The sequence below is a fragment of the Eleginops maclovinus genome, chromosome 17 (genome assembly GCF_036324505.1).
Source record: "Eleginops maclovinus isolate JMC-PN-2008 ecotype Puerto Natales chromosome 17, JC_Emac_rtc_rv5, whole genome shotgun sequence".
NCBI lineage: Eukaryota > Metazoa > Chordata > Actinopteri > Perciformes > Eleginopidae > Eleginops > Eleginops maclovinus.
In genome coordinates, this window is record NC_086365.1 from 15,702,104 (window position 1) to 15,718,261 (window position 16,158).

A 16,158-nucleotide genomic window follows, 5' to 3' on the forward strand; every position below is an offset into this window, starting at 1 on the left:
GTTTGCTTCTCTCTCCACAAAACCCACTTCTTAATCCTCTGTAGATGCATTTTCTTTTAGCTAAGACACAAATATTCAGAATCAGTATTAAGATGTCTTCATTAGTCCTGCAGCGGGGAGATGTACAGCGTTACAGCCAAAGTGACATAGTAGATAAAAGGCAAGCAGTAATAAAGTAGATTACACGTTTAATGTAGAGAAAAGCACACATAAGACAAATAAGAATCCAACCATGGCTAAAAAGGGTTAGATCAGTTATTAGTTATTCATCTGTGGGTCCGTTTGGAGTTTTTTAGGGGGTTTTCTTATTTATTCTAATGATTTGCATGTCTCTCTCTCTCTCTCTCTCCCTCTCTCTCCCTCTCTCTCTCTCTGTGTCTGCAGGCTCACCTGGTGGCGGCCTTCGAGAAGAGTCTGAGCAACATGACCTGCCGCCTGCAGAGCCTCACCATGACGGCTGAACAGAAGGTACCCGAGCTCAGTCCTGAGTGTGAAATACGTTGTGTGTGGAGTCTGTGGACGAGGGATTAGAAACAGCGACTGGTTTTGCATTAAAACACTGCAGAGGAACAATGAAGAGGTTGTGGATTAAAGGATCCTGACTCTTGTGAAAGCTTTCTGGTTATTTTAAGGGTTATGCCTGAATTTCTCTCCTAATTCGCTCCTAACCTTAACAAAAGGACTCATTTCCTTGCCTCAGAGAAGCAAAAGGGCCCAGTTTGCAGTATATTGCATGAACCCAAGGACCCAAAGACACATTTAAAACCTGTGTATTCTCCAGGAATCCTCAGGAAGGAACTGGGGTTGAATAGCAGGAGCAGCAGCAATATACTTCCCTCTGTTCAAATGAGCTCTTTATTAATCCTCTGTAAATTAATTCAGAGTGGGATTTGGTTGGAATCTCTTTGTCAAACAAGGCCTTACCTAACTTTTAATTAAAGTGGAATCTGCCGTCCTTGGGCCTGGCGTTACAGGAGAGTCCTTCTATCGGATCGTGTTGCTTCGAATCCCCTGAGAGACTCCCTCAAAATACCCTCTCTTCATTATCGTCCCGGCCACTGAAAGCCGTGCCAACGCCAGATTTAGACATTTGTTCTCTGCACATTTGGCCAAACAAATAACATGTTTTCGTGCGTCATCCGTCTCTCTGCAGGAGACCGAGTTGGTGGAGTTGAGGGAGACGATCGATGCTCTGAAGACCCAGAACAGTGACGCTCAGACGGCCATCCAGGTGGCGCTCAACGGGCCCGACCACCTGCACAAAGGTAATGAGGGAACAGCAGGGAGGCTGGGACCACCCTCCCCTACAGCCCCGGTGTTTTGAGGTCCACTAAAGAGGATTTTTACTTCCTGTTTTTTTGCAGACCTGCGGATCAGACGTCAGCACTCGTCAGAGAGCATGTCCAGCATCAACAGCGCCGCCAGTCACTCCAGCATGGGCAGCCTGGGGAAGGACGCCGAGGACAAAAAGAAGAAGAAGAAGAGCTGGGTAGGTGGAGGGGTAGGTGGAGGGGGACGTCAGCACTGTGGAAAAAAAGCAGAGAAGGGTCGAGGCTAATCTAGACGTCTGTTATCTGCTTGTCATCCAAGCGCTTTCTATCACAGCATCATGCTTCACCATATGTGCTTGTTTGATGCCACAGACTGAGCATATTTTATACCAAACATACCATATCACACCACGTTTGTTTTCTCTGCCTGGTGGTGATGTACAACCATGACTTCCCTCGTGTTTCTGGGTGTCTGGGATCTAGACGTGCACATGACTCTGAGAATTAAACTCTGATTAGGAAACATCTATACCTACGATATACAGTACCTGTACGAGCTTAGAAATAAAGTACTCATTCATTCAGACACAAGCAGCAGCAGGAGTGTGTGTCTGTGTGTGTGTGTGTGTGTGTGTGTGTGTGTGTGTTTGTCTGGCTTAACGTCGGGTGTGTTCTGCGTCTCCAGGTGTCCGACTCCATCCCCGCTCAGGTCAGTCTCTCCCGGAGCGTCTTCTGAATGTGTGCCGTGGTTTTTCCCATCCTCTATCCAACCCTTCTTCTTCCTCTTCCTCTCCTCTGTCAGAGCAACCTCTTCTTTTTAGAGAAACGTTGGCATGGATACAGCGACCTTTGACCTTTCCTCCTCCTTTTCCCCGCCCCCCAGTTGTTCATTTCACCCTGATTGTAGGGTCTTTTAAACGCCTGCATCATCGCTCTGTTTCCATCCCTTCTTACGGCTTGCTCTTGGCCTCCCCTCTGTTCTTTAGACGTCCTGATCCCGATGTCCCCACAGAGGAACCGGTCGCTGTCTTTCAGGATTAACGTGTGTGTGTGTATGTGTGTGTGTGATCTGTGTGTTGCAGTTGCGCAGCTCCTTTAAGCAGGCGTTCAGCAAGAAGAAAACCAAATCGCAGTCGGCCCACGACGAGATGGAGGAGATGCCCGACTCGCTGCCGTCCTCGCCCAAACTGCAGCACGACAACCGGCAGGGCAGCATCGCCACGCTGCACTCCTCCGCCTCCACCGCAGAGTGAGTGTTCAGTAGGCTGACACACACACACACACACACACACACACACACACACATGCATACTGTATAAACACACGGATTCTCCCACATGCATTTGAACAAACGTCCATATGAGGGAACCGAGAGTTGTAAAACAGACCAGGATTCTCTCCAACAACTGCAAGTTTCTATTAATTTCAAAGTAAAAGCCCTCGATTTATACCGTTTAACAGGGGGAACCCAATTTCATTCAATAAAACATGTATTTTTTACCCTCAGAGGTGGAACAAGTACTCAGATTATCTACTTAAAAGTACAACATGATTAGGTACCAAAAGTAGAAGTACTCATTCTGCAGATCGGCCCATTTAAGAGCACCATGTATTTTAAACGATGGTGAATGAAATCACTTCTGTGTTGCTCTTGGTAAAAGTGGGGTTTATTTCAATGACTTTATATACTACTACGGGGTATAGATAAACCTATAATAACATATAATAACATAAAAGTTGATTTATATTTTGTATTAATAGTCAAAATCTTGTGGTAGTGGAAGTATAAAGTTGCAAATAGGGAAAAATACTCAAGTAAAACACAAGTACCTCGGGTGTTCAATTGATGAATTGGACTGAAAACAGCATCAAAGTGTTTAAAAGTCATTGTTATATTTTATGGATTGCACAATATGCAATAAATTGATCTAAAAATCAGTAATTAGCTTCACTTTGCTGAGTTATTTAGAAAGTCGCCGTGTATAAACCGGATGAAATCTGAGTATTTGCAGTCAGGTGTTCAGCATCTTCATCGTTTACTCGTCACTGTTGTTCTTCTATTTCGTTTTCACGTTTGTCCTCACCTCCCCTTTTTCTTTTGCCTCTCCTCCGACCTCTCCTTCCACCCTTTTCTTTTTATTAATCGTTCTCCTGCTGCGTAGCAAGTGCGTTTGTGATAGCAACCCCTCCCCCATTTGGACGACAAAGAAAAAGCTAAACGGTCATGTGGTCTACAAACACAGATCCCGGTAAAATGCTCGGTGTGTGTGTGGGGCATGCTCCCAGGGAGTGTGTGTGTGTGTGTGTGTGTGTGTGTGTGTGTGTGTGTGTGTGGCATGCTCCCAGGGAGAGTGTGTGTGTGTGTGTGTGTGTTTGTGTGTGCGGCATGCTCTCAGGGAGTGTGTGTGTGCGGCCTGCTCCCAGGGAGTGTGTGTGTGTGCGGCATGCTCCCAGGGAGTGTGTGTGTGTGTGTGTGTGTGTGTGGGGCATGCTCCCAGGGAGTGTGTGTGTGTGTGGGGTGTTGGTTTGACTTTCTTCTTTCTGGAGTCAGGATCTCTGAAGATGCTCAGGAGAGGGAGCAGGGAGTTTAAATAGGATAAACGCTGCCTCACTTCCTGTTGGAGCTATCAGGGATATGTGTTTCTTACTCTCACATTCATTATTTGTGGGAATTATTTCAGTTTAATAAAAGTTATTTTTTGTGCTTTTATTTTGAAGGCAGTTTTGGGCGCTGGAGTTAATTTTCTGATTTAATTATTATTTATTTTCACTGCTACTCTTCCACTTTTCAGACGTCTTCTCAGACGCAGAGCATGAATTTCTTGGGTTGCATATTTCTGTACTTCTTTTAATATATCTCTGCCTTCTTATTCTGAATCGTGACGTGGGAGTAGCACCAGAAGGGTCTTCAGAATAACTGCAGCATTTATTATTGTGCATCGTGCTAGAGACTCATTAAAGGTAAATGAGCCATGGGGGCGGATTCACTGTCCCAGCTTCCCTCTAAACTTCTCCTGCCTCCTCTAAGTGCGTGGTTCTTCACTAGACTGTGCATGTGTGTGTGTGTGTGGGTGTGTGTTTGTGTGTGTGTTTGGTCTAACCCGTGTTGTGACCCCCTCCTCCCGGCTGCAGGCTGTGTGAATGCACCGAGGCCGAGGCGGAGACCATCCTGCTGCTGAAGAACGAGCTGCGGGAGAAGGAGCTCAAGTTGACCGACATCCGTCTGGAGGCGCTAAGCTCCGCCCATCACCTGGACCAGATCCGGGAGGCCATGAACCGCATGCAGGTGAGATCACACACACACAGAGATGTCTCCCTGCAAACACACACACATTAAAGGTCTTTATATTACAGCCACAGAGGACTGCCATGAGTCTAACATCTCTAGAGGAGCGTTTGATATTCTTAAAAGGAGCACGCTTTGAAAGAATAACTAAAGTGGATCTCTGTGGATGTGGATTGCCTCGTCCACAGGAGCCTTTAGTCTGCTCTCAGATCTTCGGATCATGTACGGCTTCTTATCCGAGTGCAAAGACAGAAAGCTGCATAAAATACTGACTCAGAAACTGAGTTACATTTCAAACACACTTTCTTTGCTGTCTCTCAACAGAATGAGATCGAGGCGCTGAAGGCGGAGAACGATCGCCTCAAGTCCAGCGGTAACGCCACGCCGACGGCCACCCCCCTCAAAGCCGCCCGACCCCCATCCGAAACCTCCAGCACGTCCTCGTCCTCCTCCCGTCAGTCGCTGGGTCTGTCGCTCAACAACCTCAACATCACCGACAGCATCATGTCCGGTGGGTTCATGTCTCCATGCTTTGATGTTCAGAAAGCTCTTTATGTTTCTCAGACTGCCTGTGCTGCAGCACCTCTTTTCACCCTCTGTCTGAAACCAGTGCCCAGTCTGCCCTGATTGGTTAGCTGGCCTGGCTCTGGTTGTGATTGGTCAACCTGCTTAGAGATGTCCCGCCCCTTTAGCCTGTCATGTACAATGCGTTGGAATGGAATGCAATATGAGCGCGAGTGTTCCGTAGTGATGTCACCGAGTTCCAGAACTTTGGGATTTTATCCTTTGAAAACCATTTACATGCACTGAAAACCTATAGAACTCCCTACAGGGAAAGGATAACCCCAAAAAGCTAAATAGGACCCCTTTAAGCCACACTTTTTGGTCAGTTTTATTTTTTTTCCAGTGGATTAGCTCTCTCTATACTTTCCTCAGACTTGTATTTGTGGAGGGAAATGGTCCGGAGCAGCCGCATGAAATGATGGAAAAGCTTCTCTTTCTACTGTGAGGAAAGAACTGTACACACACACACACACACACACACACACACACACACACACACACACACACACATACATGAACATAGTGGAGAATCTCCCCCAGGCCTCGCTCCAGTGGACAGAGTTTTGTCGCTCTCACTCGTCCCGTAATTTACATCGCAGGCGCAGCTCTCTCTCTCTCTCCGAGGACTCGGTTAATAGACGGAGGATGAGCGGCACCGCGTGGGGAGAGACGAGTCGGCCAGCGGGTCGTTATCACCCCGACACAGAACTGGCAGCTGGGGGAAGCCGGCCGAATACAAAGTGCCTCATTGGGAGAGAGAGACTGGTGCTGGGGATGGGTCGGGGTTGGGTCGGGGATGGGTCGGGGTATGATGAAGGTTAAAGGTGTCAGGAAACTTTGGAAGAAGCATCGGACTGTTTGTCTGTTTGCTGCTGTTGTTGTTTGTCCTCGTATGTATTTGGTTATCTATATGGATATTTAGAGCAGTTTCATGACCCCTTACTCAGGATTAGCTGCTCCTCCCGTTACATAACAAGCTTTTACTAACAAACAAAACGAGCAGAGTCAACACAACAAACTACCAGAAGCTAAACATCTTACGCAACATCCTTACACTGTCTGATTATTCATGTTTTAAACATTTAACGCCTTTCATAGACATAAGGACAAGGAAACTGATGACTAAAACTACCTATTCCTCTCTGTAGCTCGTCCTCAGAGTGTAGGACAAACCGCTTCTGTATATTTTCTGTCAATACAACACAATAATAGAGCCTGTATTTCAATTAAATCGTTAAGTGTTAACAGCCCTGAAAACATCGACAGTGCAGGAAGAGGCAGAACACACACTGGGCTTATTCAGAGCAATATAATAAAACAAAGTAATCAATATACAAGCAGCAGCTTTAATTTAATAATGCAAGAACATCAATGAAGTGACTAAATGTGAATATATGTGTGTATATGTGAGGAAAAGGAGGAGGAAAACAGGAGATAAATGTCATTTTTAGGCATTTTCTGAGATTTTTTATTGAAGGAAAAGCCATCCCATCATTTTGTCCACTTAATTGATAATTGGAAATAGTTCAAAGAGCTATAATCAATATTTTTTGGCTAATTATCCCAGCTTTTCTGGTCACAGCAGCGCATTTTGCACACAAATAGTATAAAATGTAATAAATAGGATTTTTGTTTTGCTCATAAAAGTGATATTTGGCGACTGATCTCAGGGAAACAGTGTTCAGTAGAAACAATAGAGACAGTAGGTTGAATCAGCTTCTTCAGACGTGTTTCCCTCCCTTTTATTGCACTGCCTCACCATCATTCTGTGCACTCTCTGTATGAAAACATTGATTCGTTCTCAAAGTAATTACGTCGTGAAAGAAACCCATTAGCTATCTTCTGCTTTGGTCCGTTCCCTCTGCTGCAGGCGGAGGAGTGTGGTTATAATGCATCACGGCTCGGACAGTTCCAGGTTGGCCGCTAACAGAACGTTTTGTTCCTTGCAGACATCCTGCTGGACGACGGCTACGAGGGAAACCTGCGCAAAGAGGGTCGAAGCGTCCGGATAGTGGTGACCATCAGCAGAGGACCGTACACCACCAAGGTGAGGGGGGGGGGAGGGAGGAGAGGACGTTATTCCTCTCTCGTTCTTTCTCTGTTCTAACTTTACTTATCAACCCTCCAGGGAAAACAGAGCCACTCGTACCTGATTGGGTCGATAGGTGTGAGCGGGAAAACCAAGTGGGACGTCCTGGATGGAGTCATTCGACGCCTCTTCAAGGTAAACACACACACACACACACACACACATACACTCGTCGAAGGAGTAATGAAATAGCCTTCAGATTCTACCGAGTCCTTACTACTGTAGTTATCTGTACTAGTTGATTTAGTTCCTCCTCCCTCCCTCCCTGCAGGAGTATGTGTTTCGGGTGGACCCCTTCACCAGCCTGGGTCTCAGCTCGGACAGCATCGTGTGCTACAGGATAGGCGACGTGGTTCGCTCGCACGCCTCCAAAGTGCCTGAGCTGCTGCCCTGCGGCTACCTGGTGGGCGACAGCAACATCATCAAGGTCAACCTCAAGGGTGAGGAGGTCCAGGATTACAGCCAGAGCCCAGTCTGCACTGATTGGTCAACCGCTTACAGACGTCCCTGCCCCCTTAGCCTATCACGTACACTGTGGAATCCAATATTAGCCCGAGTGTTCCGTAGTGATGTCACTGTGTTCCGGAACTTTGGGTTTACATACAATACAATGTGTTGGAGCGCTAGCTAATAGGAGCGGATTTTAGCTTTTGCCGACCATTTACATGCACCTATATAACACACTACGAGGAAAGGGAACACCCCAAAAAGCTTTGAATAAAATAAAACCAATGTTCCTTTTCTGTCCTCCTGCTATCCTATCCTCAGGCGTGAAGGAGAACAGCATCGACAGCCTGGTGTTTGACACCCTGATCCCGAAGCCCATCATCCAGCGGTACCTCAACCTGCTGATGGAGCACCGGCGGATCATCCTCTCCGGACCCAGCGGCACCGGGAAGTCCTTTCTGGCTGCCAAGCTGGCCGAGTACATCATCTCCCAGCTGGGGCAGCAGGTGACGGAGCACAACGTGGCCAGCTTCAACGTGGACCAGAACTCCAGCAAGGTGGGGTTCGAGCTTTTGGGTTGCATGTGTACTTCTTCCCCCACTGCTCCCCAACCCAAGTGATAACCCGTGCGTGCTGGTTCTGCAGGACCTGCGTCAGTACCTGTCCAACCTGGCTGAGCAGTGCAACTCGGAGGACTCGGACACGGAGCTTCCCACGGTGGTGATCCTGGACAACCTGCACCACATCGGATCCTTGAGCGACATCTTCAACGGCTTCCTGAACTGCAAGTACCACAGATGGTGAGGCGGAGATGCAGTATATACATAAATGTTTCCCTGGCTTTGGTTTTATTCTCTGTTTGATAAATTCTGCTTTTAGATTCCCCCTAAAAATGTCTTTCTCTCCATCCAGCCCTTACGTTATCGGGACCATGAACCAGGGAGTTTCCTCTTCTCCTAACCTGGAGTTACACCACAACTTCAGGTCTCTGACACACACACACACACACACACACGCACGCACACACTTCCCCTGTGGAGTTTTACTACAAGATATTCCTGTAATATCTATAGAAATGTTGAAGTTTTACTCAATAATCAGTCAAATGAATCCGTGTTTATTGTGTGGTTTGTCTCTTTTTTGCAATTACTCTAATGGAATAGTATAAAGACACACAGATGGACTCACATTACACCGTCAATATCTTAAATATACTGTGTATTATTGACATGATATACATTTTTTGCAATTTCAGTGTTGTCTTCTATACCGGTGAATCACCACAGTCATAAGATTATACAGAAAGGTCACTTCTTGAACTCTGAAACTGTCGATTTCTACAAGATACTCATCATAGTTTGATATTATATAGTTTGTAAAGTTATTAAATCCACTGATAAATGACTTTATTAGCTAAGCGTCAGATGATTTTCCTCATCTGTTTGCATGTTGTCTCTCCAGGGAGCACTCTAATGAAATCACCGGGATAATTAATCCTGTTAAACAAAATTAATTAGTCTATAATTCATGTTCTGATTAGGGATCATGCTTCCTGCTTGACTAGCGGATCCTTTGGAAGAGGAGATTACGTGGATATATTTCAGTCAAATGAACCCAAGTCTCTGGGCTGCTTCCTTTATTTGACTCCTTTGCTTTTTTTTCGATCTCAGGTGGGTGTTGTGCACCAACCACACCGAGCCGGTCAAAGGCTTCCTGGGACGTTTCCTGCGGAGGAAGCTGATCGAGACGGAGATCGACAGGAACACGCGCAGCAACGATCTGATCAAGATCATCGACTGGATCCCCAAAACCTGGCAGCACCTCAACGGGTTCCTGGAGGCACACAGCTCCTCCGACGTCACCATAGGTACGATTCTCACACACACACACACACACACACACACACACACACACACACACACACACACACACACACACACACACACACACAGTTTGAGGCTTTTTTTGCTTGCAATGCATCAACGTTGTTCTTGTGCCTCCACTCTTTTGGACCATGTGTTAAGAGTCCGCTCTATCTTTCGTTGATCGAACATTCATCACCTGGGCTTCTTTGTCCCTCCAGGACCCCGTCTCTTCCTGTCCTGTCCGATTGATGTAGAAGGCTCCAGAGTTTGGTTCACAGACCTGTGGAACTACTCCCTGGTGCCCTACCTGCTGGAGGCCGTCAGAGAAGGGCTTCAGGTACGCTCAGATGTATTCTCTGGAGACTTTAAAGAGGACATATTCTGCTCTCGTTCAGGGGGAGTGTGTGGGAGAGAAATTCACACAGGGATATTAGCCTTTGCAGACCATTTACATGCACTAAAACCTATAGAATACAGGGAAGGGAAAGCCCCAAAAAGCTGAATAAGGCCTCTTTAAACTTATTTTTAGATTATCTCTAAACGATCCTGTACAATTGATCTGATGAGTTCATGTTTCTGACTCCTCCTGCAGTTGTATGGCAAAAGAGCCGCGTGGGAGGATCCCTCCAAGTGGGTGAACGACACGTACCCGTGGAGCGCCGCCTTGCTGCAGCCGGACGGACAGTCTCTGCTGCAGCTGAGGCCGGAGGACGTGGGCTACGACAGCTACAGCTCGTCCAAGGAGGGCGCCTCGTCCAAACAGGTGTCCCAGAGCGACACGGAGGGAGACCCACTGGTGAGGAACACACACTGAGCAGCTGTAGTGACTGCATGTGAGGAGAGGAATCTGAGCTAAGGGATGTTAGCATAATGAAGGTAAATACCTACTGTGACCTGAACCAGAGGATTAACTTCTACAAATCTAATAAAGTTCAAATATAGAAGGAAGCTAACGTCACCTCCTGTCAAAATTAAGCCCCGCCCACTTTCAGGTGAAAATCCAGCATCAGAGCGAAGCAGTAATATAATAGTGTCTTCACGTCTTAAAGCTGCTGAGTCGTATATCGCACCTCCAACAACTAATAGATCCAGAGCTCTGGTTTCTTTACTTCCTCTCCAGAAAAAAGGAGAGTAAAAGAAAGGATCAGAAATCTCAGTCTCAGTGTCAGCCTGCTGCCTGCCACTCGTCCCCCGGCAGACCCACCGGACATCCATCCCCTATTCATTCTCCGTAAGCTGTCTCTGCCGTCTGACCAGACATCTGACCCCATCTCCATATCTGTGGACTCAGTAAACCCTTTCTGACCAATCAATCAATCAATCAACTTTATTTATAAAGCCCTTTAAAAACAGCCGCAGCTGAAACAAAGTGCTGCACATGGATAAAAACACGTAGCACAAAAACAGCATCAAAACAACAAGACCAGTGAATCAAATACAGAAACAGAGTCTCATGCTGGGTTAAAAGCCGAGGAATAGAAATGGGTTTCAAGACGAGTTTTAAAAATGGGCAGTGAAGGGGCTTGTCTAATGTGCAATGGGAGGTCATTGCACAGATTAGGACCGGCAGCGGAAAAGGCTCTATCCCCTCTGAGCTTCCATTTAGGCCTTGGTACCTCCAGGAGCAGCTGATCAGCTGACCCACAGAGATATTGTTTCCTGAAGTAAAAAACAACTTTAAACAGACGTATATAAAAGCAGGTGATCCAGGAGTACCGTGAAGTAACCAGGTTACTATTCTGATTATAACCAGTAACAGATTACATTTTTACACTTATCCTCCCTGTGTGTGTGTTTTCAGATGAACATGTTGCTACGGTTACAGGAAGCTGCCAACTACTCCAGCACGCAGAGCTGCGACAGCGACAGCACCAGTCACCATGACGACCAGCTGGACTCCTCGCTGGAGTCGGCGCTATGAGACACAGATATATATAGTATAATATATATACAGTATATATATGAGATAACGGGCGGACCATTGGAAGATATTTTTTACATTACAAACGGTGCAATGCGGAGTCTAAATAGCAACGTGGTGGACAAAGTGACAAACAATCATCTTATTTTACACACTCATCATGTCTCACATTTTAGAATACAACCTTTCATTAATGTGTAGGCGTCAGACGAGACACAGAAGAAAAAAAAAGACAAAGCCAAGAATTCAAAACTGGATTTTTCTTTTTTTTTGATCCCAGATATGTATCATCAGATGTTTACAATGGGAGGGGGGGGGTTCTGTTGTTTACGTCTCTCCTTGTTTACAGAGGTGCTTCTCACACACACGTATACACTCATGCACTTACACACGGGCATCAGGAGGACACTGACTTTTATTTGAAGGCTTTAAATGTGACCAAAAGTGTTCTAACACAGCACCGTTTAGATCTCTGACTCGCCTGGGAGGGGGTCAGGTAGGAGAAGATGAACCCTCCTGTCGTGGTCTTTTCTTCCCCCCTTACTTACAGGTAAAAATCTGTTTAACCAGAGGTGGAGAAGTATTCAGATGCTCTACTTGAGTAAAAGGACCAATATTTTATTATCTAAATACTTCATTACAAATTGTAGTACAGGTATAAAGTACCTCATAGTGTACCTAAGGACAGTACTTGAGTAAACATGTTGTTTAATTCTCAGACTACTGGTTTACATCAATAACTGCAGTGAATATACAAAGAAAAGTACTGCAAAAATACCAATTGGTCGATTTAGGTGTGTGTGCTATCTGAGTTACCCATTCATTTCCTATAGAGGTCATTTTGGAGGTGTTAAAAAGTTGACTAAACCTCTCAAAACTCAATGAAAGTGGTGATTTTATATTTGCAAATGCCTGCTGTGGAGGATACCACAAGGCCTTGAGGCAATCAAATGTAAAACACAATATTTATGATGACTGGAAAGGAGTTAGGTGGTGAGATTTGACCTGTAGACGACAGGAGGGTTAAAGTGTAGCGCCCTCTGGTGGCCACATTGGAGACTGTAGACAAAGATCCACCACATAGAGCCATTTGAGAAGCCTCTGCAGCCCAAAATAATTACATTTATACAACACACACTCTCACACCCCTCCTGATCAGAGGTCAGTTGAGCCTCATGGTGCTCGGCCCTCAGCTCCTCGCATGCCAACAACAAGCATAACGAAAGTGCGTCGTCCGTGTGTCATTCAGTCACATTTCTACTGTGAAGAACAAGATGGAAAAAGTGCCAATGTTTTGATTTTACTGCCAAACGTACACACACACACACACACACACACACACACACACACACACACACACACACACACACACACACACACACAGACTTAACATCACGGGGTTGTACACTTAGATTATGTTGTTCTTGGCCTTTGCACGCTCTCTGCAGTCCGCCGTCAACGTAGTTTAGCATCTCACAGAACCGTCTTCATTGACTGTTTGCTAATCTCCTCTTTTCAGCAGCGTTTCACCAATCATCTGCAAGCTATTACTAGTTCAAGACATACTCAGTATTAGGAGTTTGGAGGGTAAAGGATATATGATTGTCTTACTAGCTTACTTAGAGTATTTAGTAACTGAGCCTAACCTGCTCTTTATTGAATTTGGGGAACGTTCCAACTCCAGCAACTCCATCAGATATTGCTCTGAGATAGCATTAGCATAGCATTAGACCTCATCCCAAAAGCCTTGTCTCATTTAACAGTAAAAAGTGATAGAAACACTCAAATCTTCTCTCGTTCAACAGTTCATTTCGTCTCTGGATAATGATATGTCACAATAAAGCATGGTATCTATGTGAATGAAATATTTGACAAATTACAAGTTTTTTTTATCTTAAATCAAATTTCCGGATACATTTTATCTCCATATACAATTTAATTGAATTTAAAGAATCTAAAATATATTAATTAGATGCCCAGACCTACTGAATATATAATGAGAAACAGGATGCACGCTAATCACCAACAGATTTATGATAGAATTGAAATACTCAGAAACCTAGCTTTGCACTGCGGTACAAGAACAATCTGAAGTTTGTCGATATCTAAATGAAGCAGGCAAGAATGCTAACTGTTAGCCATGCACATTCAGCTTCAGAGTCAGTCCTCTTTTCTGACATCAATAAAACGAGTCAGCAGGAAACATTAGAAAGGCTAACGTTAGCTCAATCAGCTAGCTGTTATTGTTAGCTGCATTGGTGCAAGAGGCCTGCCAGAAAGGAGAGAAACTGGGGTTAGCAAACAGTCAATTTCACATAACTGATTTCTTTTTACATTAGTGTTATCTGCATGATGGGGGGGGGGGGGGGTTGATGCAAGTCAAGCAGTACACCAGATATGAGTCAGTGCTGATCAATCAAATATCAGAAGTAGTGAATTAATGCGAGCTTAATTTCCAGCTTGCCAATCGTCTGTGGAATCCATGAGGTACCAAAAGAAGAGTCCAAAGTATTTTGAAAAATGCAAGATGAGGGAACAATGATACTGGTGCTTTCTCACTGCCTTGAATGTGCAAGGAGGAATCCTCGACTCCCATTGGCTAAAGTGACAGTCGGACGATGGCGATGTAAGAAGCTGTCAGAGAAACAGCGTCTTGTTTTCCCGCTCCTTCTTCCTCCAAACCGCCCTTTTTGTTTCCGACAGTTAAAGTATAAAAGAGTTGATGCTGTCTATGAATTTCAAAACTGACCAATATTGTAAAAACATTTAAAAAGGGGAGGGGTATTTTTTAAGTTGTCGTTTTCCGGCCCAGTTGAGCTGGGCTCACTTGAACTGACAGGAGCACAACCAAACTGTTTTGGGTTTTTCTAGCCTGACGAGCATGTTTTAAAAGCTTTTTAAAGAAGAGATCTTTTCTTTTCCGTTATGTATGCGTGTATTGGACGGAAGCCATTTTTGAATTTTGATTGTCCTCTCTTTGTTTATCGAGTGGGTTGGTTTTGCACACTTTTAAGGTTTTGGGGGTGGGGTTGTAAATACTTAAGTCTTGCACAGTGAATCAAAGATGCCCTGTCGATGTTACAGTATGCTTACGCCGCTGAGTAAATTATTGTACCTTTTTGAGAGTAAAAAAAAAAAGAGATGCAAAAACTCAACACGCTGTCAGAAAAACAGATGTGTGTCTTGTGGATGTTTTGCCTATGCAGGAGGCTAACGGTGTACAGTAAGAAAACGTTTTAAACTCACTAAAATCACCTAAAATAGGAACTTTCTCAGTATTCCCCCCCACCTAGTCTGTTGACCAGCTCATAGAGTCCTATTGTGAACCTGGAAATGTTAAGTACCTCAAGTTTTCTGTTAGAAATGTACAGTACTAGTCTAATTAGCATAATTAGCATAAATTAGCAGACAGCAGCTAAAAAATGGCTTGGGCGATTTGGACAGTTTTGAAATGGTTTCGGGTTATTGAGGATGCCCGAATCCATTCTGACATTTTTAGGATCAAAAATGAAAGATTTAACCAGAAGGTTGGCATATTTGTACTCCCGGTGGACTGATTTGATGAATTTTGGGTCGATTTTAAAGTTTTAGGGGACTGAAAACTGCCACTTATGATCCTAAAAATGTCAGAAATTGATTCAACTTCCTCAATAACCTGGAAAACCAGACCAAAATTAGTGATTGTTTAGTACAGTTTCTACGTGCTTTGGACCTGTACTATACATTTCCTAACTAAAACTTTGGGGTGCTCTCCGGGTTGACACTGCTGGCAACTAGACTATCCTGCAATAATATTATCTGGATCCTCTCCGTCTTTAGGGAATGCCCGTTATTTCCTCAGATGCACTTCCTCTCTGGACATTTTCACCCGAGTTTACCTTAGGCCTGCCAGCTGTCAGAGGCACCGTACTGTAATCATTCAACAACAACCGGTGCTACCACAGTCGAAATCCCACCGGAGACTAAGGAGTCATGTTGTCACAACCTCAGGACAATCCTACCTGTGTTCAACCTCACATGTCTCTGCTGCTTAGCCTCCGATGGGTCACACAAAACCTACCGTCCTTGCTTCTGTAAGGTTGCATGATAAGGGGTTAGTTAACAGAGTAACTCCTTACCTAAAGTTACACCTATGTCTCAAACCTGATCCACAATCCTGTAGGCCGAGAGTTCCCGATCTAGCAGAACTATGACAACAGTGTTTTACACCATAGTGTTGGCGGTCCGCTGGTCAGTTTTCCCACTGTACACTTTTTGCAGTTACATCTCAGTTATAGCATTTACTCTGGTTTGAGAGAAAGTTTTCTTGTTTTTGGGTGAAACATTTGTCCTTAAATGTTTTATATTTTGTACATTTGTATGTAACATATCATGTAAATAGACAGAGACAGTGTTTTAACTCATCTGGAGGATTTTGTAGTCTTTGTAAAGCCCTAATAAATGGTATTTGGTGTCACACAAGCAAACTACATGCTGAACGTCTTTCTTTGTCCAGTGGAAATGTCCTTTTTGTGGTCTGTTTAGGCTTGAGGTGGGAAATGTAAGGTGAATACTACAATGCTGCAATGATAGCAACAGATACTCATTCTAGGTATGGATAATTGACAACAGTATAAGGAATATTCAGTTAGTTGGCTCTGAATTTCTGTAGTTGATAAGTCAGAACCTGGTGTTGCAATCCTTTATTTATGTCGCTTTGTTGCACAATATTGTCG

At 44.7% G+C, this 16,158-nt stretch overlaps 1 protein-coding gene across 4 annotated transcripts in view; it reads left to right on the forward strand.

Moving 5' to 3' along the window:
* nav3 (neuron navigator 3) overlaps nucleotides 1-15,912 on the forward strand; it is a 131,966-nt gene extending 116,054 nt beyond the window's left edge. For 3 of the 4 annotated variants that reach the window (XM_063905513.1, XM_063905514.1, XM_063905516.1), the window contains 17 exons: nucleotides 385-468; nucleotides 1,154-1,265; nucleotides 1,365-1,489; nucleotides 1,957-1,980; nucleotides 2,354-2,520; nucleotides 4,404-4,557; nucleotides 4,882-5,068; nucleotides 7,071-7,168; nucleotides 7,250-7,345; nucleotides 7,482-7,650; nucleotides 7,979-8,214; nucleotides 8,303-8,457; nucleotides 8,570-8,641; nucleotides 9,328-9,524; nucleotides 9,741-9,859; nucleotides 10,115-10,318; nucleotides 11,324-15,912. In XM_063905513.1, coding sequence (XP_063761583.1) covers nucleotides 385-468; nucleotides 1,154-1,265; nucleotides 1,365-1,489; nucleotides 1,957-1,980; nucleotides 2,354-2,520; nucleotides 4,404-4,557; nucleotides 4,882-5,068; nucleotides 7,071-7,168; nucleotides 7,250-7,345; nucleotides 7,482-7,650; nucleotides 7,979-8,214; nucleotides 8,303-8,457; nucleotides 8,570-8,641; nucleotides 9,328-9,524; nucleotides 9,741-9,859; nucleotides 10,115-10,318; nucleotides 11,324-11,443 — 2,319 coding nt within the window. In that variant the 3' untranslated portion in view covers nucleotides 11,444-15,912. The remainder of the gene's footprint in view (nucleotides 1-384; nucleotides 469-1,153; nucleotides 1,266-1,364; nucleotides 1,490-1,956; nucleotides 1,981-2,353; nucleotides 2,521-4,403; nucleotides 4,558-4,881; nucleotides 5,069-7,070; nucleotides 7,169-7,249; nucleotides 7,346-7,481; nucleotides 7,651-7,978; nucleotides 8,215-8,302; nucleotides 8,458-8,569; nucleotides 8,642-9,327; nucleotides 9,525-9,740; nucleotides 9,860-10,114; nucleotides 10,319-11,323) is intronic. The other variant, XM_063905515.1, reaches the window with a different exon arrangement.
* The last annotated feature ends 246 nt before the right edge of the window (nucleotides 15,913-16,158 follow it).